This window comes from Amphiura filiformis, chromosome 12 (assembly GCF_039555335.1).
Source record: "Amphiura filiformis chromosome 12, Afil_fr2py, whole genome shotgun sequence".
Classification (NCBI taxonomy): Eukaryota; Metazoa; Echinodermata; class Ophiuroidea; order Amphilepidida; family Amphiuridae; genus Amphiura; species Amphiura filiformis.
In genome coordinates this window covers 16783840-16806159 of record NC_092639.1, presented here as the reverse complement: position 1 = coordinate 16806159, position 22320 = coordinate 16783840, and the positions used below count along the sequence as shown (strand labels likewise).

General features: G+C 36.4%; 3 protein-coding genes across 4 annotated transcripts; all 3 read left to right on the top strand.

Annotated features, from left to right (window-relative positions):
• The first annotated feature begins 3 nt into the window (after positions 1-3).
• On the top strand, positions 4-15695 carry LOC140165874 (uncharacterized). Of its 2 annotated transcripts, XM_072189214.1 has the most exons (2): positions 4-2414; positions 14531-15695. In XM_072189214.1, the coding sequence occupies exons 1-2, from the start codon at positions 1103-1105 to the stop codon at positions 14794-14796; spliced, it is 1578 nt and encodes a 525-aa protein (XP_072045315.1). In that variant the 5' UTR covers positions 4-1102; the 3' UTR covers positions 14797-15695. The 2 variants fall into 2 exon arrangements, with proteins under 2 accessions (XP_072045315.1, XP_072045314.1); XM_072189213.1 differs by lacking the exon at positions 4-2414 and having other exon boundaries at positions 12789-15695.
• LOC140165872 (uncharacterized) lies at positions 6996-10966 on the top strand. Its single transcript, XM_072189211.1, has one exon. The coding sequence runs from the start codon at positions 7369-7371 to the stop codon at positions 9208-9210; it is 1842 nt and encodes a 613-aa protein (XP_072045312.1). The 5' UTR covers positions 6996-7368; the 3' UTR covers positions 9211-10966.
• Positions 15696-17466: 1771 nt separating the features above from the next.
• On the top strand, positions 17467-22076 carry LOC140165871 (cell adhesion molecule 4-like). Its single transcript, XM_072189210.1, has one exon. The coding sequence runs from the start codon at positions 17805-17807 to the stop codon at positions 18771-18773; it is 969 nt and encodes a 322-aa protein (XP_072045311.1). The 5' UTR covers positions 17467-17804; the 3' UTR covers positions 18774-22076.
• Positions 22077-22320: the final 244 nt, after the last annotated feature.

The following is a 22320-nucleotide window of genomic DNA, read 5'->3' as shown; positions in this document are numbered from 1 at the left end:
CGTATTTGAAGAATATCCTGAGCTAACAACATTGATCATGCTAAAATATTAACCCTAACAACATTAATTACCACAAAATACCACTAGGATAACCAAGTATGCGTATGTATGCATCCCACGTGATGCCATGACGCAATCACCCAAAGTCCTATACGCACGAAATCAACCCCGCTAAGGTTCGAATCCGAGTACCAAGACTTCTTTGTTCATCTTATCTCCCTTTTCACTCCTTCTTTAACTTCCGATTGCAAAAAATAACAACAAAAAAAACAAAAACAAAAAACAACAACAAATAAAAAAACATAGACAGGGCAGTGTTAGGGTTAATTAATTCCCGTGCATTTTCCTAGATTAAGGCGTATATTAACCCTAACACCAGTAAATACATGTACCACAGAATACTACAAGGATAACCACTGCGCAGGCATGCATCCCACGCGATGCCATGACGCAATCACCCTAAGTCCGATATACGCACGGAATCTTTGGTGGATACCGGTCGGTGATCATGTGCTAGGCACACGAGGGGTTCGAATCCCGGGGGACCAAGCAATTTCTATGTTCATCTTCTATCCTTTTAGTTTCTTCTTCCGTTAACAAAAAACCGTGGGCAGTGTTAGGGTTAATCTGTAGACTTTCCTCTTTTATGTGCATCATAAATTGAGCACCGGAGAGAAATATTTCTAGGCAAGACTTCGTAGCAAACATAACAAAATCCTCATAGTTCTGGCCAAAATTGTGCAAAAGGTAGCCCAAGCCTTAATTGTTAGCATTCAATCAAACGTAAAGGTGTATTGAAATAATCTAAAGGAAAAACACATTCACTGATTTGACAAAATTGAAAATCAGTGACACGTTGAAATTTGGTGGTACAAAAATCTATTTATATAGCATGGGATTTTATGCAAGTACTGATATTCAATTTGTTTGGTATAGTGGTATAGACATGTACACGGAAGTTTTGTGCAATTAACATTGCTGATAATTTATTAAAACTCTTGTCGACAATACACAGCACACGTTCAGGTACCCTGTGTACAATATTGTCGATTGATATTGTTGGATGTTGCATTGATAATCGGATGTATATACTGTCGCCAAGATGAAGATATTCAGGTCATTCCTATGTTTGCTATTGATACATCTAACCACAGTATCTGCAATTGATTCAATTCTCTCTCCAAGCAACGCATCAGTTTTTATCAACGACAATGTTGAATTCCACTGCAAGTTGAGTAATGACGAAGGTTACCCATTAATTTGGATTGTTGACTATGATCTAAATGACGAGGTTGTCAGTGGTATTCTCTCAAATGTGGCTCAAACAGCAAGAATAATGCACTTTGAGGATGGTCATGGCAATCAAAGTGTGGACTATTCTAATGAATATAATGGGTCAACGACAATCCATCATCTTATTCTACGAATAGATGGTGTACTCCAACCTGACGAGGGTAATTACGCTTGTGGATATACATTCAATTCACGTTCATTCTACTTGGGAACTTGGGGAAATCTTACCATTCTTATTCCACCTACAGAATCAAATCCAAGCTGCACGTTGCTTCCAAATGTCATATCACTACCTACACCTAATAGTACTATATCTGTAAGTTTTGTTTGTGTAATGAGTGGCGGAAAACCTTTGCCAAATTTGATTTGGCGTAGAGAGAATTCTACAATATCGGCAGCTATAAGCACTTCTAACTCTCTTCAGTACACGATCAGTGCGAATGATAATGGTATTCCATTTACATGTGTTGCAAGTGGACCCGCTCTACGCCAAGACGGATCCTGTAGCACTACCCCTTTACTCGTCAACCCATCTGCATCAATCTTGAGCTCAGCTGATCCTGCGGTAGAAAACACTGACGTTATATTTACATGTGTAGGATATGGCTTGCCATACATATCAAAAATAGACTGGCTATACAATGGACAACTTGTATCAGATAACAATTTGCCATCAGGATTTCAAATCATAGATATGTCAGATGGTTCTTCAGAACTACATTTATTCTCCATCCAGCTGGACAATAACAATGACTTAGTGGCGTGTTATGTTGAAACACCATCCGGTCTGAGCAATCAACAGTCCGTAACTGTGTCTATTATAAAATATGAAGCCGCTACAGGACTTACAACCTCCGTAATTATTCCAATAGCGTCTGCTGCTGGCGGAGTAATTCTGCTTCTTGTTATAGCTATTTTGGTTACAGTGATTTGGAAACGTCGGAAAAGCAATGCTGGACGAAATCCCGAGAATTCAGGAGCTGCGCAAATAGTACTTGAGGGACGTGACAATACCTACCAAATGGGCGCTGTCTCAGCTGATAATGGACTACGAGCAACGCCATCTCAGCAACCAGCAGAAAATTACGTAATCAACCAAATTGCTGAAATGAATGCACCTGGTGGAGAACCTCGTAGTGTAACTATGGAAAGTGACCACCCTTATGAACCACTTAATATGAACTCAAGACAGCCTGACACGAGGAATCGAACAGACGATGCAGGACCATCACATGCAACAAATCAAGCTGCATCTCCGTATGCTAGCAATAGAGTTGGTAATTCAGAACGACTTTCCTACGCAGAATTGGATCTTCCAACTGGTACTCCAATTCCAAGAAAAGAACCAACTGAATATGCAGTCATAGAAGGAGAACTTTGACGAACTACATCATCGAAATATTTCTATATTTGATTAATTTTAGTTTAAGACAGTTTAAGGGGGTACTACACCCCTGCCCAATTTTGTGCTTATTTTTGCATTTTTCTCAAAAATTATAGCGCATTGGGGACAAGTAAGATATGTATATTATAGGGGCAAGGACTACAACTACTGCACTGGAAATTTTATTTCAGCACAGACAACAGTCAAAAATGAGGGAAAAGCAATATTTGATCAATAAATCAATAACTACATGCTTTGAGTTGCTGAATTTTCAGTACAGTAGTTGTAGTCCTTGCCCCTATAATATGCATATCTTACTTGTCACCAATGTGCTATAATTTTTGAGAAAAATGCAAAAATAGGCACAAAATTGGCCAGGGGTGTAGTACCCCTTAAGACATCCAATAAAAGAGCGCCACCAACGCTAAATTCAACGAATCGTCAGGTTGCATCTCTGTATGCTAGGGTGGCTTTATTAGTGCTTGCATTTTCCAAAATTTTTATGTACTGATATTTTGATGCGTCTAATGCCCTGCGGGGCTCGTGGATTAGATGCATCAACTTCTCAGTACGCGTGCATTATTTTGTACAATTTCACTCCCAACAACATTGTTAACCTATAAATAGCATGTGAATTTTTTTTTTAAATAGTGTGCAAGTGTAACACAAATGTAACACGAGTGTTACAAACATTATTTTGTATGTTATTACAGGTTGTAAAGGATTGATTGTAAACATCTCAAAAAAAGTAATTAACCCCCCTTAAATAATGACCATTATTCAAAACGGGTGATTGTGTTACAAATCTGTAAAATGCGTTGGAAGCAGAATTTATTTCTGCACATTTTGACACCTCATTTGACTAAATATTGACGTCACAGCGTACATTTAAATCAATGTAACCCAAGATTTGAAAGTTGCAGTAATTGTATTGATTTTGTATTCAGTGTAATGGAAATCTGTGTAATGATATCTGAGTGTAAATATTTGTATGTAAGTGCAACTTTCAAATCTGGACCTCACTACATTAAATTGACCGGTGTTTTATTGTTTTCTGGGCTATCGTATCAAATGAGGTGTCAAAATGCGCAGAAATAAATTTCAAAGCATTTTACAGATTTGTAATACAATAGCCCCTTTTTGAATAATGGCCATTATTTAAGTGGGGTTAGTTACTTTTTTTGAGATGTTTATTTTATCGTCAAAGTAATTGCATTGATCATTTCATAGCGATCGTTTAGAAGGATTCAAATATCACAGATATACTTTTGTAGGTCCCGTGGTTCTTGAGTTATGTTGTAAATAGGGCTGAAACCACAACACCTTTGTAAAACGTAACTCATTAACAATAATAAATCAATCGATTTGTAGACCGAACTTTTGCAAAACATCCTTTTTCAATAATATATTGATTTAGACAATGAAAATCAATCTTTTTGGCTGCTTCGTTCAACAATACTTAGTCAGTCAGCGCTTAGGCTACTACATAAGATTTCTTTCAATAAATTCGGTGGGCTACAAGCGAAGATATAGCCAATTGTTTGAAGTAGTCCTAAAACAGCTTGGGCCACTTTCGTTTCTTTGTGTAGCAAAAGTTACTTGAAAATTGAATTGAATCATGACCTATCTAGTAGTTGCTCTTATAATAGTATAATTTTACATTCTAAGTGTTATTTAATTGATACCATTTAAAGAAATATCAAATTACTTATAACTATTTGTAAAAGAAAAAAGAAGCACCTTTGTTTTTGTTCTGAGATCTTTGACGATATTAAAGCACGAGAGTTCATTTTACGCGGTACAAATTAAAAATGTGCGAACATCTCAAAATGTGTCCCAACTCGAGCGAAGTAAAGTTTTTCTGTTAGCCAGCCAGGATATAAATTCCGCTCTATCGTATTTATGGTTTTTTTTTCTAAAAGCAACAATAACCTACAAAATAATGCTATGAGATGGATTAGCCACAAATTATGATCACAATGTATAATCTACGAGGGTCATTCAAAAAAGTTCTACTTCCATCATTACATCTCTGCTTTCTTACGTGTCGCGATATTGAAATTAGCCATTTATACTCTTAAATCTCGGCTACAAAAAAAGTTATTTGATGAAAATGTTTTTTGGTTTTTTGGATGTGTTGATTAAAGTGAATACAGATTTGGTACGTCGGAAAGGGTTAAAAATTGAAGCCAAAAGTTTAGTAAGCATCATATTGTAGCTTTGGACAATGTCCATAAAAATTGTCCATACAAATATTTTTAAGATGCAGTTTCCAACTACTTACTCAGGATAAATATTTTATTCCTATTTGAGAGATGTGATGATGGAGGTAGAACTACGCCCAAACCACGATTTTGAATTGCTAAATGCACTGATTTCTTTAATTTGCAATTTTTGTCTGAATTTGACTAATTTGACTAGCTTGACTAATTTGCGAAAATAATGCAAAAAAAGGGAACATAAAACGTCAAACGTATGCCAATTGCTCCTTTTCTTTGTAGTTATTATCTTTGCTTGATTTGTATAAATCTTAATTTAAAAGATAGCGAAAATCAGGTTGTCACATACTTCATCTTCGGTATCTAAAAAGCATTACTAGAACGATAATTTAATGTTTGGTGCTAATTTATATTTTGACGTTTTAAAGTTTTAAATTGCCTGTTAGTATGTTTCATATCTGAAGCAATATTAATCAAGCCGAATTAAGGGTATACGAGGTATTGTTGGTCGAAGCAGCACAAAAAAAAATCGATTTTCATTATCTGAATCAATATATTATTAAAAAATAACACTTTGGTGTTTTGCAAAAGTTCATTCTACAAATCATACACTTTGAAAACTTGCTTAATTTATTGTTGTTAATGAGTTATGTACGTTTTACAAAAGTGTTGTTGTTTCAGCCCTCTTTACAACATAACTCAAGAACCACAGGACCTACAAATGTATATCTGTGATATTTGAATTCTTTTACACGCTCGCTATGAATTGAGCAATGTAATCTTTGCTGAAGCTCACTACCATTCGCAAGATGCTGTGAACTACTTTTTTTTCTGCTGCTTCGACCAACAATACATCGTATAACCTTAATGGTGAAAAACAGCTTTATATTATGGTTTACTCTATCGTCCACACGCATTGAACGTTTATCCAGAAAGTGTATGTGCTACGCAAGTCACGTGAGTGCACATTAAATACACACTGAAGCTTTCAATTAACGCTTTACTTTTAAAAGGCTTTAATAGTATAATATCCAGTATTTAACAAATATGATATATTATGTGTTAGTATATTCGAAATACAAGACTACTACCAAAAACAGATTTCCTGTTTTTTCTTGCTGTCTCACATATCGCTTTAATTTGAACACAAATAAGTAATATTTATTGTTGACAACCCATGCGCTTGGAGTCAAAATCTATATCTGTGCATTCTGTGAAATGATCAATGTAATGTTTGCCAAAGCTCACTATCACTAGCAAGATGATGTGAATTATCACATCGCAACAGTTTAAAATAGTTGCTAATTTAAATGGCGGGATGGAACCTCAGAAGAGAGAACGGTGGGTATCAGGGCTCTAACAATGGAGTTCAGATTTGAGCCTCAAACATAAAGTAACCTTACGCATTGACGTGCATTTTCAAAAAGACCGTAGCTTTAAGATGACCGCCTTCTCAAACTTTAACTTCCAATAAGATGGCTTTGTCAAAACGCGATACGATTGTTCCCAGTCTCACCTGTACAGGCATCACATCTCCTCCTAACAAATATTTCAATGTATCAAGTAATTTTCAAATTGTGGGATAGGCTTTTACGACGGGAATTCATAACAATTAGTGGGTTTTTAGCGGGTTCGCCGTCGGACAAGTTTAGAACTGTCAAGCTTTTGTCAGGAGTAGCTCTGGCTTCTTCAGGACAAAGTACCTAAGAATGAGACATGTAGACCGCCCTTGTCTACTGATGACTCTGAAAAGAGCCGTTTGCTGAAGACTGCCCCTTGTCAACAGAAACTAGCAGATCTCGCCTATCTGCTGATTTTGTAAGTTTTGGTGGCTCTGAAAAGAGCCGTTCAATGAAGACTGCCCCTTGTCTACAGAGAACTAGCAGATCTCGCCTATCTGCTAATATAAAGGTTTGGTAATTTTCAAGTAATTTTCAATGGATGTTATTTATCAAAATTCAAACATTTAGTTTTAGAATAGCATGTTGTACAGCTTCATAAACATTATGCATATCCACTGATGATATCAAAGATTACGACCTATTTCACAGCATTTGCATAGTTTTAAAAGTTACAGTAAAACTCCGGGAGATCCTACAGAAGCTCTCAATTACACAGAATATACAAACAACGTTACTGGATTTGGGAAATAGCTAACCACATCTTGGTCAATGATCACGAAGCCTCTGTGGTCAAGCAAATTGTAAATGTGAGGTCCCGGTTCAATTCCCGTATAAACTCTGTTTATCAACCAGGGTAATATTTAATGTATGTTTTAGCACGAGGTGTCGACATGCTTCAGACAAGTCTGACGGAATTTGAATTAATGGCACGTGGGTGGTTAATTTGGAAAATCACTCACCGTAACCAAAACACCTACCTATTCAGCTGGCGCATGCAATTATCAAAATACAGACTATTCAATACAGTATGGTATAGGCATACACAGCACACAATTTATTGTGTAGGAATATGTTCATGTTTATTATGACACTGAAGATGAAGGTCTCGATGATAATTTCAGGATTATTGTTAATACTTCTACACATGGCTTCAGTTTCTGCTATCTCTGTCATTCATTCTCCAAGCAGCGAGTCGGTTTTTGAGAATGGCAATGTTGAATTTCAATGTCAAATGCGTGATGCAGAAGGCTATGTACTCGTCTGGATAGCTACTCCAGCTAATAAACCGATGCATTGGATACCTGCACAACGTACTGGCCTAATTCAACTTCAACAACAAGAGGGTCATGGTGATTACAGTACTATTTATTCCGAATTTACTGATGGTGGTAATGTTGTTAATAATCTTACTCTGAAGATTGACAGTGTACAAGATGCTGATGAAGGAACATACGCATGTGGTTACAGAGAAACCAGTCCCTCCATGTCACGGTTGTCTCCTGTTGGAAATTCGGCCACACTTACTATACTTATCCCACCACGCGAACCTAATCCAAGATGCAGCTATTCACCAAATCCATTATCACTAACCACTGGTTCTGTAATAGTAACATTGATCTGTGAAATGGCTGGAGGAAGTCCTCCACCTGACCTAACGTGGTATAAAGAAGGGAGTTCTACTATGTCAGTGTCTCCAACTACTTCCACGACCAATACATTCGCATACACAATCACTGGCAACGATAATGGTATTCAATTTACTTGTGTAGCAAATGGACCCGCTCTACGCCAAGACGGAATCTGTAGCATTACTCCTTTACTCGTCGACCCATCTGTATCAATCTCGAGCTCAGCTGATCCCGTGGTAGAAAACTCTGACATTATATTTACTTGTGAAGGATCTGGCTTACCATACATATCGAAGACAGAGTGGCTTTATAACGGACAAGTTTTAACAGATAACACTCTGCCACCAGGATTTCAAATAGTGAAAATTTCAGACGACACTTCAGAGCTACACGTATTCTCCATTCAACTGGACAATAACAGCGATATAGTCACCTGCTATGTTGAAACACCGTCTGGTCAAAATAACCGAGAGTCAACGACTATTTCAGTCATAAGATCTCCAATAAAACCCACGACTATTTCAGTCACAAGATCTGCAATAAAACCCACAACTACCATGACTACTATAAACATGTTAAATGGAATTCCAACTTTATTTACAGCCAGTGTAAGTGCAAGGACCATCTCGACAGAAATAATCAGAGGTCCTGAAGCAACTACATCTGGTGGGAATGGAAGTGCACATTACATCTCCACAGAAACAATAAAAACTCCTGTAGCAGTTATAGGAGTCTCAATCTACATTGCAGCAGCTGGCGGGGGAGTAATCTTTATTCTCCTCATAGTTGTTCTGTTTATTGTACTATGGAAATGTCGGCAAAACAGTACTAAAAGAAATCCCGACAATACACGAGCACAAATACTACTTGACGGACAACGTGACAACCCACGTGAGCCGAGCTACGAAATGCATATTGCCTCTGATGATGAGCTACGAACAACGCCATATGAGCAACCAGCAGAAAGTGGTTACGTAATCAACCATATATCTGGTATGAACTCCTTAGGAGAGCAAACTGGAAGTGAAACAATGGGAAGTGACCATCCAGGGGACCATTCGTATGATCATGTGAACTTTGGTTCAAGACAATATGCTGTAAGGACTCCAGCAAATGTGGCAAATCCAGCACATGCATCGAACCACGGACCAACATCGCCGTATGCTACCAGTATATTTGGAAATGCTGATCCTCATACCTATGGAAAATTAGACCTTTCAAATACAAGAAGCCATGGATATCCACAGATATATTCAGAAGAATATGCAATCGTATGGACATAAATGGGGAACTGTAATTTACATTTTATTCAAAAAGTTTGATATAAAAACTATTTTCTCATCATAGACCTTTCATACTGATGAAAACCTCAAACATGATCATTCAACATTTCACAGGGATACAGAAAATACGCTATTTGATAAACGACGTGTAATAATATAAGTATAATGGAAAACAATGAGAATAGCTTGAGCATTTAAGTGTGTGTCCATCCGGACAAACTTGCCGATACTTGACAGAAAAGTTTAAACCACTGACTGTGTGTATATAAAATGACACATAGCATTGCATTATCGCTGTCTTACAACAATGTACCTTTTTCAGTTTTTAGAAGATATTTTTCTCACAGTGCTGATCGATTAGGCTGTATTTAATATCATGTTGTATTTATCCAGAATATAAATGATACCCAATAATATCCAAGACATTGTTTGTAAAATTTCATGTAAACAAATCCAATTGATTATTTGGTAAGATGATGTTAAACATACCTAACAATAACGTTTCGTGCTACATCGTCGCACTTTCTCAAATCGACTGACCAATTCTCCCAGTCCTGCTGTTTTAGGTGGTTTTAGGAGTGATCAGGAAACGATTTCCTTCATCCCGGTTGAGTGTGTTGGGCACCCTTTTCCGTATCCAAATCGCTTCTTTTATGTGTCTTCTATTTCTGTTTTGCTCTCTGTCCTTTATGCTCGCGTCATCCCAATTGATCACGTGATTATCCTCCGCTACATGGTCAGTGATAGCGGATTTGTTGACCTTTCCGGTGACCGAGGCTTTCCTCTGAGCTCTGGTGGGGGAGGGAGTGATGATATCTATTGACAAATGATATCTATTGACAATTCTGATGAACCTATTTACGTATCCAAGACATTGTATTGTCATCTTTGGGAGCAATAATTATCATACTATTTTTATTGTAATTTTTAACATGAATGAAAGCATAACAAAATTGCGTAAATAATGCACATAAACACCACTTAAAAGTGTGAATGTTGTATTCTTTCGTTTGGTGATAATTTATGATAGTGATCCTAATCGTTGCTTAACTTGTATATTTTTATTTCAAAGAACTAATATTTGGTGCTACTTTTTATCATGCAATGTTTATCAAGCGGAGGGTATATGATACCAGCTTTCCAGCATAATTTATTGTATCCTCCACACGCATTGCACATAATTATTTCTAGAAATTGCATGTGCTACTCGAGTTATGCGAGTGCACACCAGATACAGGCTGAGTCAAAAAGAAGTAAACTCATGTTTGAGGGGCTGTAACTCGAAATCTGTCAGGAATCTGCTAAATATAAAAGTACCACTGGAAAGAGCAACTTCTACACGTCTAAATAAATAAAAAAAGAATTGATGCAATTGCTCACAGCAAACTCAAGTTATACTCATTTGAATACAACCACCCATTTTTGTAGCTGCACACGGTTTCACTTCCCAAGTAGGGGCCTACCTATTATATTGATTGGTAAGGCGCGATATTCAAATGCAAATAAAGTTCTGTGGCAGGTGTGGTTTCGATCATATTCCTACATGTTAAAGGGCTCTTTTCAATATGAATTTTTACCTCATTGCACTATATTATAATAAAACGGGCCAAATGACAACATGGCACCACAATTTACCGCACGGGAGCGCACGTTTCTGTCGACGATTAAGTATCATGAAACTAAGAGTCCCACTGAAGTTCAGCGTCTTTTTCGTCTCCGATTTCCTACAGCTAACCGGGTTTCATGTAAGGGAGCAGTATATGTGATGCGATCAAGCAAAATCAGTCGGAACTCGGCAATAATAAATTTTCAGTTTCTTACAGGACAGTAAAAAACATTTACAAAGCTGGATTTTGCAGAAAATCCCATTGAAATTGAACAACCAGTTCCAAAGATATGAGCAATTAAAGAGATTCCAAAACAAGAAGAAACAAAAGGAAATATTTCCTTTATTTGGCTATATCTCAAAATCAATATTTCCGAGTTCCGACTGATTTTGCTTGATCGCATCACATATAAGAATGTGAACAAGCTCAACAATGTGCTGTGCATGGGACACTAAGGAACAGACAGCCGGAAGCTTCAGGCAGACCACGAACTGCTAGATCACAAGTAAACATTGCTAGAGTTAGACATGCGTTACAGCAAGACCAAAGATCAGCTCAATCCTTTACCCAACATTCCCCAATCAAGCTTCTGCCGGATCGTTCATAAAGACTCTAATTGGTATCCCTACTATATTACCGTCATTCAACAATAAATCCTGTTAGCACTTTGCTGATTCGTCGCAATTGAAATGGATGAAAATCAATCAGCCGTGTGCAGCTACAAAAATGGGTGGTTGTATTCAAATGAGTATAACTTTAGTTTACAATTGTGAGCAATTGCAACAATTCTTTATTTTATTTAGACGGGTAGAATTTGCTCTTTCCAGTGGTATTTTTCTTTTTAGCAGATTCCATATGCAGATCTCGAGTTACAGCCCATCAAACATGAGTTTACTTCTTTTTGACTCAGCTTGTACACGCTTTACTTTCAAAATCTTTAATATTATATAATCAGTATTTTACTCGAAGCTTTTGGGTTTATGAATATATATATATTATATTTTACTTTATATATAAATGCGAAATACTAAATACAAACAGTTTTCATTCTTTCTTTCTTGTTGTGTCTTACATCTCGTTTATGGTATCCTACTTTTAATAGAGAGAAGTACATTTTTAACCTGATGCGCCGTATTTCGCCGCAAACTATTTTATTGGAATTGCTGTATATTTGTCATAATGACATTCTATTACTGCTGCATTGGCACCACTAAGTTACTGAATACCGTGTCTTCTCTCCAACTTATGTTTTTGGAATAACAAAATATAAATCCTAATCCTATATTCCTGATTACAAAATAACTGAATCCTAATCTTGACCTAACTGGTAAAGTCAAAATTCAATATCCAATCAAAAATAATGTATGGTACATTTGGGCAATGAAATTTATATTATTTATTGTAGCCCACATACTAGTATTCTTATCATGCTATTTGCCAAATATGATTTTGTATTCTAGCTTAACCACTAATTCAAAATAATACAGATAAACATGATAAAAGAGTAAAATTAAGAATAGAAGTTAAGCCAAGATTCTGAATTGGTAGAAACGTCTGCAATGTGTCTGTTAGTAAACGTAGACCGTGTTTCTATCCAGAGCTATTCTTCAATAATTGTACCGTTCTTCATATTTTACATGTTCTATTAATTTTGAAAAAAAAAAATGCTGTATTATTTTGAAATAGGAATTTATATACGGTTTATACAATTCTCTGCACACGCATTGTCAACAAACTCAATAAAATATCACGTAAAATAAAGTTTATTTTAGGTCAATTTTGGCGCTCATTGTATACCGTACTCGTATTACAGTGTGTACTTGAAAGTCAATGACACGTAAATCAATCACAAAAATCAGTAAGCGTAACAATTTCATTCAATATCTCCATAGCATATAAATGAATCACGTGAACGGCAGATATGAAGACCTGAGCACAAGAACACCGTAAGTCCACTTGGCCCCTCAACATGTATACACTAAAGTTACGTATAGTTTCTTAGGGTTTTATAATGTTTAATACATGTTCCAGGATGAAAACATCATGAAAGGTTGTGAAAGATTTGTTTTGGCCCCTGAACATGTATAAAACATTACCAAACTATACGCAACTTTAGTGTATGCATGTTGAGGGGACAAATGGACTTACGGTCTTCTTGCGCTCAGGTCTTCATATGTCACATTTTGTGCAACTGTTAAACACCGTATCCAAGTACACAAAGCACTCATTTACCATATTGTCGATACAATGGTCATTGTGATACCAAAGCCCTTTACCAAAAAGTACGCTACCACCATCGATCATGAACACGGTGAAGGCCTGGAAGCAGTCTTTGCAATTTTTCGTTATTACAACTTTGCATATAGCTAACAGTATAAATTCTATAACATCACCGAACAACCAGTCAGTATTTTTGAATGACGACATCGAATTTCATTGCCAATTAAGTAATAATGAAGGATACCAAGTTATATGGATACAGGACTATAATCCAGGCGATAATGTGCTGCACGCCATTAACGCCGATATGAATCAAGATATGGTTCCTCTCGACAATGAAGGACACGGCGTTTACAATGTTCAATACTCTACTTTCCTAGAACCAACTTTTCCTCCAACTGTTACCTACAACTTAAATCTACGAATTAACGATGTTAAAGTATCTGATGAAGGGAGTCACGCATGTGGATACATGATTCGTATCAGTAATCCACCATTCCGGCAACCAATTCCGTTGGGCAACTGGGCCAATCTAACAATACTCATCCCACCGAATGAGATCAACCCTAGCTGTAGCTACTCCCCAGCATCAATATCACTATCAACTTCTTTTGATTCTGTGTCGGTCACCATGATGTGTGAAATTAGTGGTGGAAAGCCGCTTCCAGGATTGACGTGGTATAAGATGACCTCCCCCATCTCGTCAACTTCAACGTCGACTAATAACTTCGAAATTATGTTATCAGCTGAAGATAATGGTGTACAATTCACATGCTTTGCTAAAGGTCCGGCTCTTCTTCAGGACGGGAGATGTACTATCATACCTCTGCAGGTGTTACCTTCTGTGTCAGTTTCTCATCCGACGATGCCATTGGTGGAACACTCAAACGCAGTGCTAACATGTGTAAGTTCTGGATTACCGTACATATCTAAAATAGAATGGAATTATAATGACCAAATACTCTTACAAGGTGTTATGCCATTTGAATTCCTAATTGTTGATAAATCAGATAGATCTTCCGAACTTCACTTATTTGGTATTCAACTTATAAGCAATAATGCCATTATATCATGTCATTCTGAAATTCCTTCTGGGCTCAGTAACAGAGACTCAGTTACTATTCTTGTCGCATATGTAGTAACACCTGACACAACAGCTTCACGACCTGCAATTACCGTGACGGAGAAAGCAAAAGATCCTATGTCAATAACAGGGGTAACTTCTTCACTTGTTACGTCAATTGCTGCAGCTGCTGGTGTAATAATACTTGTTCTGATTATTGCAATAATCGCCACAGTCATTTTGCGACGCCGTAAAGCTAATGCCCAAAGAAATCGTGATACTTCTGAAACACCTGTTGTACTCGATGCACTAGACAACACCTATCAGATGGGTGTTGTGGCTACCGATAATGAGCTACGAATAACGCCATCAGATCAACCAGCAACGGATGGTTACGTAATCAACCACATTTCTGGTATGAATTCACAAGGAGATGAACCTCGTAGTGTCACAATGGGAAGTGATCATCCATATGATCCAGTTAACTTTAGTTCAAGACAATCTGATACAAGGACAAGGACTCCAACAAATGTTGCACATTTGGCGAATCGTCAAGCTGCATCTCCGTATGCTAGCAATATAGATGGCGATTCTGAACGCCTCTCCTATGCAGAATTAGATCTTCCACATGGTCCTCCGATTCCAAGAAGACAAGGATATTCAACTGACTATGCCGTCATAGAAGGAGAACTTTGAAGAGCTCAATTATCGAACTTTCGCGATCAGTGGCGAGGGTTTGTGCCACGGTCACTGGAATACTTGACTTTTGTGATCTGATCACGGGGATTGTACGAGGGTTCTCATTAATATCAAGGTGGCAATATTTTTTTATGAATAAACTGCTTTGAAAATCCATATTGAGATTCCATTTCCTAATAAAAGAGTCTAACACGCCGCAAACAATGCTATGTATTGTTAATCAGATCCGTTTTTTTCTTTTGGTTATTCCTTCATGTATTGTACACGAAATTAGGGTTATGGTTGGGTTAGCTTAGGGTTAGGATCATGACCAGCCCAGCGGGTTAGTTGCCTGATCAATTAGTCTGATGGTATCAGACACAACGTAGCAAGTTGTAAAAGTAAGTTCCAGTAAAATGCTTAAGTCAAAACGTCGTACTTACGGTTAGGGTTAGGGTTAGGATTGTGTTGATACTTAAGGAAACAAGCATCTAAATGGTTACAGTTTGAAGAAATCTTACTGCGCCAAGTGAGGTACCGGTATTCACAGTTATGAGACAAAAGTCTCTTTATTACTCAACCAATCTAAAGCTAGTACGCGGATGAGTTTTTTTCGACTGGAATTCGTAATATTCATAAAAGGTTCTCATTGAAAGTCATATTCTGCCAATATTTGCCCTGATTTTACTGACTAAGATATTTAATGCGTAAAGTATAACGTATATAATATTTATGCCCCCAAAAGTGCACATACAATAAAAAGACACCAATCTGCAAAAAATTCTCATTTTAAAAATGGTACTTAATAAATTGGAAACGCCAAGTTGACATAAGACGAGACATAAGCAAGTTGGTCAACTATCAAATAACATCGGGTGCTGAAAGCACAATTTGGGCAATGATTATGATGTTGTATCAGGTGCTCTGTATCTCATAAATATATTTGACATGAACTAGTCTCATCAATTATTTGCAATAAATAATGCTGTGACTAGTCAACTGAAACAACACAACACATTAAAATGTAATTCAGGTTTGACGTTCCAGTTGCAATAACACTTTGAAAACTTGCAAACACCAGTGCGTATTTGTTGGTAACACATATGACGTTCGACGTATTTACCATGATTTTTCAATATACAAATACAATTTTATATAAATTGTAGGGCAAATTATTAATGAGTTGAGTATCATATAGTGAATGCCAAACGATTGGGCAAAAAAGGTTTTGTAAAAATTTCTGTGAATGATAAAGTTGGATTGAACCTAGGTTCCCAGCAAACACAAAAACGTTTTTAAAAACGTTTTAAATAAGTTATATTTTGGGTTTTGGTTTCGGTAAAAACGTTTTAATAACATTAAAATGTCGGGCTATATAAAGGTCATGAAATCGTTTTGAAACGTTTTGTATGAAAACACACTACAACAATATTTTTAAAATGTATCGAAATGTCATTGTAAACTATTTTTGCAAACATTTTTGGCCAAATATTTTGTCAACACTTAAATAACATTATGTTAAAATATTTGCACCTAGCAGACATGTGTTTAAAATGTTTTTTACAAAACGTTTTTACATTTAAATGTCGGGTTATATAAAGGTCGTGAAAACATTTTAAAAACGTTATTGTAAATATTTTGGGCAAACATTTTTAGCAAAATATTTTTTCAACCCCAAAATAACATTCTGTTTAGAATGATTTGTACCAAGTTTTCAAAAATGTTTTGGGAATGTTCGTAAAACGTTTTTATACCCTTTATATAACCCGACATTTAAATGTTTTCTGTAAAACATTTGTGTTTATAACCCGACATTTAAACGTTTTCTGACAACCTTTTATAACCTTTTGCGAATGATGTCGAAAACGTTTTGTGTTTGCTGGGTTATGTGCTTAAACCATTTTAACAATAGCGATATTCACCGGATAAACTTAAATTCAGTTCATCATTGTTTCCAATCCAATCTAAGTATATTACGCAAAAAAGTTGAACTGACATTCCCGATTTGCATTCTGTCTTTTCTGTTCTCATAGTGCTGACCAGAGTGTTTTTCAGTGTCATAATACTTCAGTACTCGGTAGCGCAAGTGTTCTAGTGCCTAAACATTACTGAATGAAATGACATTCATCTAATGCAATGTTTATGCTGTTTATGAATTTTTTTTATACATAATGTCCAATCCTTTACTTTATGAGTAGTGTAATTGACCTGCGTATTAAATAGATTTTGCTTACATCTACTGTGTTGATACCCAAGTACAACCCAATTTATTGACCTGTTCACTGATTTCATAATGAATAAGTACAATGCATTTCCATTATTAAAATAAAAATGAACACAGGTCAATCTGATTGTCAGTGATATACACATTTGTAGGGATGCTTTGTGCTCTTGGTTCTGCTTGTAATAGTTCAGTTCTTTTCAGTTTAGTTCAGTACAATGACGTATTTGTTAAAACCAAGCCCATCAAAGATAAATTAATTAAAAAACTCCAATTATGTCATTATTGCTAGATAATAAGCTGGTAAGGATTCATTAAAAATGTTACTTTTTAAAGAGAAGACACAAGTTCCTCCTACCAGCCTTACAATCATAATGAATACAGAGGCAGTTTGGGTAGGCGAGTTGAGTGGGATGTCTTCATGTTCTTGAAAGAAAAGATTCCTAAAACAATGTACTGTTTAAAGAATGAATATAATAGAGGCAGTTCGGGTAGGTGAGTTGAGTGGGATATCTTTATATTCTTGATTGAACGTTATGAATTAACTTTTTACTACAAGGTGCATTCTTTTGTATGACGTCATCAAGTTCAGGGTGACTCATACAATAGTTGTTTTGGTTTGTTTTGGCTGCCAAGACACGCTCGCATGAACACATATTGTGTTAAATACCTACAAATTTGTGTCAGTTCGTTATTTGTGGGGTCACTACTGGAAACGCTGCGTCACTAAACAATTATACCGGTGTTACTGTGACTGCAGTTTATTCAGAGTTTTGCTAGTTTTCACCAAGTTCAGTCGCTCGCCATGGAGGACAAATACTCATATCTCATAGCTATCGTCACCCTTTTATTACATCACTTTGATAGAGTAACCTGCATCTTTGTGACAGAATGGCCAGTCTCGGTCTCCACTTTTGAAAATAGTACCGTTGAATTTTTCTGCGAAGTTCACGAGAAGGATGACTCAATGCACTTGGTGTGGTTCACTGATATGCAGCCCGGCGATAATCGGGTATCATTTAATTTTGCGAATGAAACTGTTGAACTTAATCATGAAAACAACGGTGGACAACATAGCATGGAGTACGATGACACATCCGGTGTACAGAAGTTAGCATACCGCATTACAGACGTCAAAGTCGCCGATGAAGGCTTGTATTCATGTGGATATATACCGTTGCCTATACCACAGGCTGTATCAAGCGAGAATTTTCTTGGAGAAATCGCCACGCTTGAAGTTCTTATACCGCCACTTGAAAGTCATCCAAGATGTGAAGTCACCGGATTTGATTTGATACCATTTACAAACAGTAGCGCTATAGGGCTACCTTTGGATTTACGTTGTGAGATCCAAGGTGGTAGACCAACGCCTGACCTAACATGGTATAGAAATAGTGACTCTGTCGCAAATGGAGCTGAAGTTAATCTTCTGCAACACGTCCTTTCTGCTGACGATAACGGCGTTGAATTCTCTTGTGTCGCAAGTGGTAAAGCATTGATGACAAATACATCGTGTAGTGTAACTCCTCTACGGATTCCTCCGACTGCTTCCATCACGTCATCTTCATCATATGTTACAACAGGGATGAACGTTACTTTGATCTGTAAAGGAGACGGTCTTCCGCACATATCCGAGATCGAATGGTTTGTTAATGGTATATCTCCAGAAAAACTGGAAGACTTTGAGTATGAAATTTATGACGAACAAACTGGCTCAGAATCCTTGTCAGAATTGAACATATTCAACTCAAATTTTGCAAAAAACGAACAATGACATACATTGTACGGTAAAGATTCCATCGGGGTTACAGTCAACAGCAACTGTAGCTTTAAACAATAGAAGTAGACCATCATTGATAATTATGCCTCTTCTGCCCATCATTGCCGGCACCAGTGGTCTTCTTATAGTGATTCTCATAGTTATGGCAATTTGCCTTTGTAAGAGAACCAAACGTGACGATGTTGATGAGGATATCTACCAAGGAGGTGACATCATTGATGCTAATATACGCGTTAACACATATCAACTAGAAGGCATCTACAACGAGGGGTACCATAATGTAACACCATCTGCACCACCTGGAGATGGATATGTCATCAATCAAATACCAGGTGGCCCTCGTCAAGGTGTTTCATTAGCGCGCAGTGATCATCCGTATGCGGATATCAACATAGGTGATTAACATTATATGAGATTGACAGTTTACGAAGTTAATTATACATACCGGTAGTATTCAAAGCGTATCGATTCATAATTTCTTCGCTGGTACTACACGCTCTGATAAATTGTGTGACCGCTAATTTTGCATTTTTCTCAAAAAATAACTACACACTGGTAACAAAAGTTGTGTATATTATAGGGGCAAGGAATCCAATTACTTCACTGAAATGTCAGTGATTCAAGATAAGTCGTTCATTATAATATGTTAAGAAAGGAGGTACATTCTATTCGGCACCTCTTTTCTTATCATAAATAACGTACCGCTTGTCTTGAGTCACTGAAATTCCAGTGTAGTAACTGGATTCCTTGCTAACTTTTGTTACCAGTGTGTTATTATTTTTTGAGAAAAATGCAAAAATAGTCACAAATTTATCAAGGGGTGTAGTACCCCCTTAAAGTATGAAGATTTTCTAACATTGATAATTTGCATTCGTAAGTGCAAATTCCAGGGGGAATACCTTCTGAATTTTTTCAGCAACTGAAAGTTATAGTGTATACACGTACACATTGCTGTAGCTTTACATGGACGGTGATGTGGTAAACAATCAGAACGCTAGTGAATCGATGGCTATTGTTATACAAGACTCATTCAGTCACTTAATTTAGGCACTGGAAACGATCGAAATCGGTGTTGAAATCAGCAAAACATTTTCTCGGTCAAATAAAAAGCACTTATTTTCATTTCTTCGGTAAATATCATAAAACAACTATAATGTTTGGTACTATGTATTTTTTTCATACCCTGATGTTAAACTTATGTATGAAATTTAGGCGTCTAGTGTAAGATTTTCGATTTTACAGGCTTCAAATTGCTCCAAAAAGCACTATCAAGTACTAGAGGGCTATATGTCACAGTTTTGTCAGAATTTCGGTTTTGATTGTACCATTTTTCAAGTTCGACTACCAATTTTGTCAAAATCATAAGGCTTGCGAATGTACCCATGGATGGGTGATTTTGCAAGCCACTATAGAAATATCGATTATTTCTGCTGGTTGTATTAGTAATTTGAAATGAGTTGGACATTTTGGCAATCGCCAGTGAAAAAAGGTGAAATCAAAACGGATATTCTGAAAAAAACTATAATATATAGACCCACACGATGTGCTTTATAGTGGTGGGAAAACCTTTATTTAGCTAACTGTATTAGTTTGAAATGCTAAAAGTTAATTCCAAAAAGAGCTCACAGGCAAAGTTGAGGTTTATAAAAATTAAAAAGCTTACACTAAAGGACACAATATCATGCCTAATTTTAACACCAGATTAAAAAAAAAAGTTATATCCAAGCACCATGTTCGACATAACTAAAAAAAAAAAAAAAATTCATTTGACGGAGAAAATTAAACAAAAAAATTACCAATTTCATAAAAAGATACATTGTTCATAGTAAAAAAGACAATAAGCCCCGGGGCAATACATGCGACAAAGACTCCAGTTGTAAACAAAATATGTTATTTTCACGATTTTGTGCTTCGTGGTTACTAAACTTAGTATTCTGAAAGAAAGTATTCTGATCACGGTGTGTATATTTTTAAGATATTATATTAATCGTTTTCAATAAACGTCCATCAGTACGTCATGTACGTTGCATTATAAAAATGAAGAGCTTATTTCCAAACCGTGTTAAGTCCACAACCCCATGTGTCTCATTTACTTGTGTAATACAATCACAATTACTTTGACAAGTTTGACATTAGCAATCAACGAGTTGTACCATCAACAAGCCTTTATTTACCATAACAATGCTGCATAACAATATGCAGACTATTGTTCTCATTTGGGAAACAAAGCCCCACACAGTATTGTTACTGTGCATCCATCCACTGCTTGCTTTATAATGGTGCATCCAACTGATATTATAATACCCCCCATTGCAATATTGCACAGGTAAATCAGAAACATGGGTTTGTGGACTTAACACGGTTTGGAAATAAGCTCTTCAAATGTACATATAAAATATAATTACGGTTCAGCTGGTCTGCCGAATTTGTCAATAGCAGATACTTATTATATAATAAATTATGTAATACTGAATATAATACTGGAACGAAATGATGTGACTTTTTCTCTGCGTCTACAAGACAAACTTATGTGTGTTGTGGGGAGAAGTGTCGGGGTGCTTGTGTGGGGATATGGAGGTGTATGTGTGGGGATAACCCATTACAACGCGGAAGTTGCAGCTTCACTCCAAGAATGATGGAAATTGTTTTTTAATTAATTAAAATAAGTTAAATTTCGTGCCTCCCCTTATAATCATGAAAAACAGGGTCAATATTTAGTTTTGAATGATATAATTATGTACATTTAGGGCCTATATGGCCGCACTCTAATTGGAATGGAGCAATATAAAGTTGGTCCTGGTATAAAGACAGAGAATGTAGAGACATTGGAGCACATGTGTAAGTAAAGCAAGCAATCAAAGACAATATCTACGATTTCACATAAATTTACATAAGTCATTTTTATTGCGTTCTTCAAATTTCAAAAGCAGTTTAATTGTAGTTTAAAAGACCAAAAAAAAAAACACTTTACATTTGATATGTTTTTACTCATGAAACAGTTTTTAACATTTATTTATTTTCCTTGGTTGTTTACTGTGTCACTGGCGGCGTCAGGATTTTTTCGGGAGGCGTAGGTGGCACTGTTATAGTTTGCTTTGTAATTGTTGTGAAATCAAGGTAATCGGATTCAGGAACAGGGCTCAACATAAATGAACACTGAACGATGCAGATAGCCTTTAAGGGGAGTGAGGGGGGGGGTAGAATTTATATATGTCTTTTCTAACTCCATTCTTAATTGCTTACTAGTTTAATGTTCCAAAGTATGATAATAGTATATATTTTTAGAAAGCAAATAAACCGAGGAATTACAGTGTGCTGTCAGATTTGTGTCATTTGCAAAAACGTTCCGACTTTGAGAAAATTCCCCAATTCGCGTTTTTACCCCAATTATTTGTGACAACTAGTGAAAATCGGTTTTTTTTGTTTCATTTTCATAAACGGGAGACATAGAATTTGGGAATATCTTTAATTTAATTTTTGGCAACTCGATTCATTTTTCGACATATTGGTGTGCTTAAGGGAAGGGGTATGAACGTTTGGA

Coding starts and splice junctions, on each gene's coding strand:
- LOC140165872 (XM_072189211.1), top strand. CDS start 7,369: ATGTTCATGTTTATTATGACACTGAAGATGAAGGTCTCGATGATAATT.
- LOC140165874 (XM_072189213.1), top strand. CDS start 13,120: ATGAACACGGTGAAGGCCTGGAAGCAGTCTTTGCAATTTTTCGTTATT.
- LOC140165871 (XM_072189210.1), top strand. CDS start 17,805: ATGGAGGACAAATACTCATATCTCATAGCTATCGTCACCCTTTTATTA.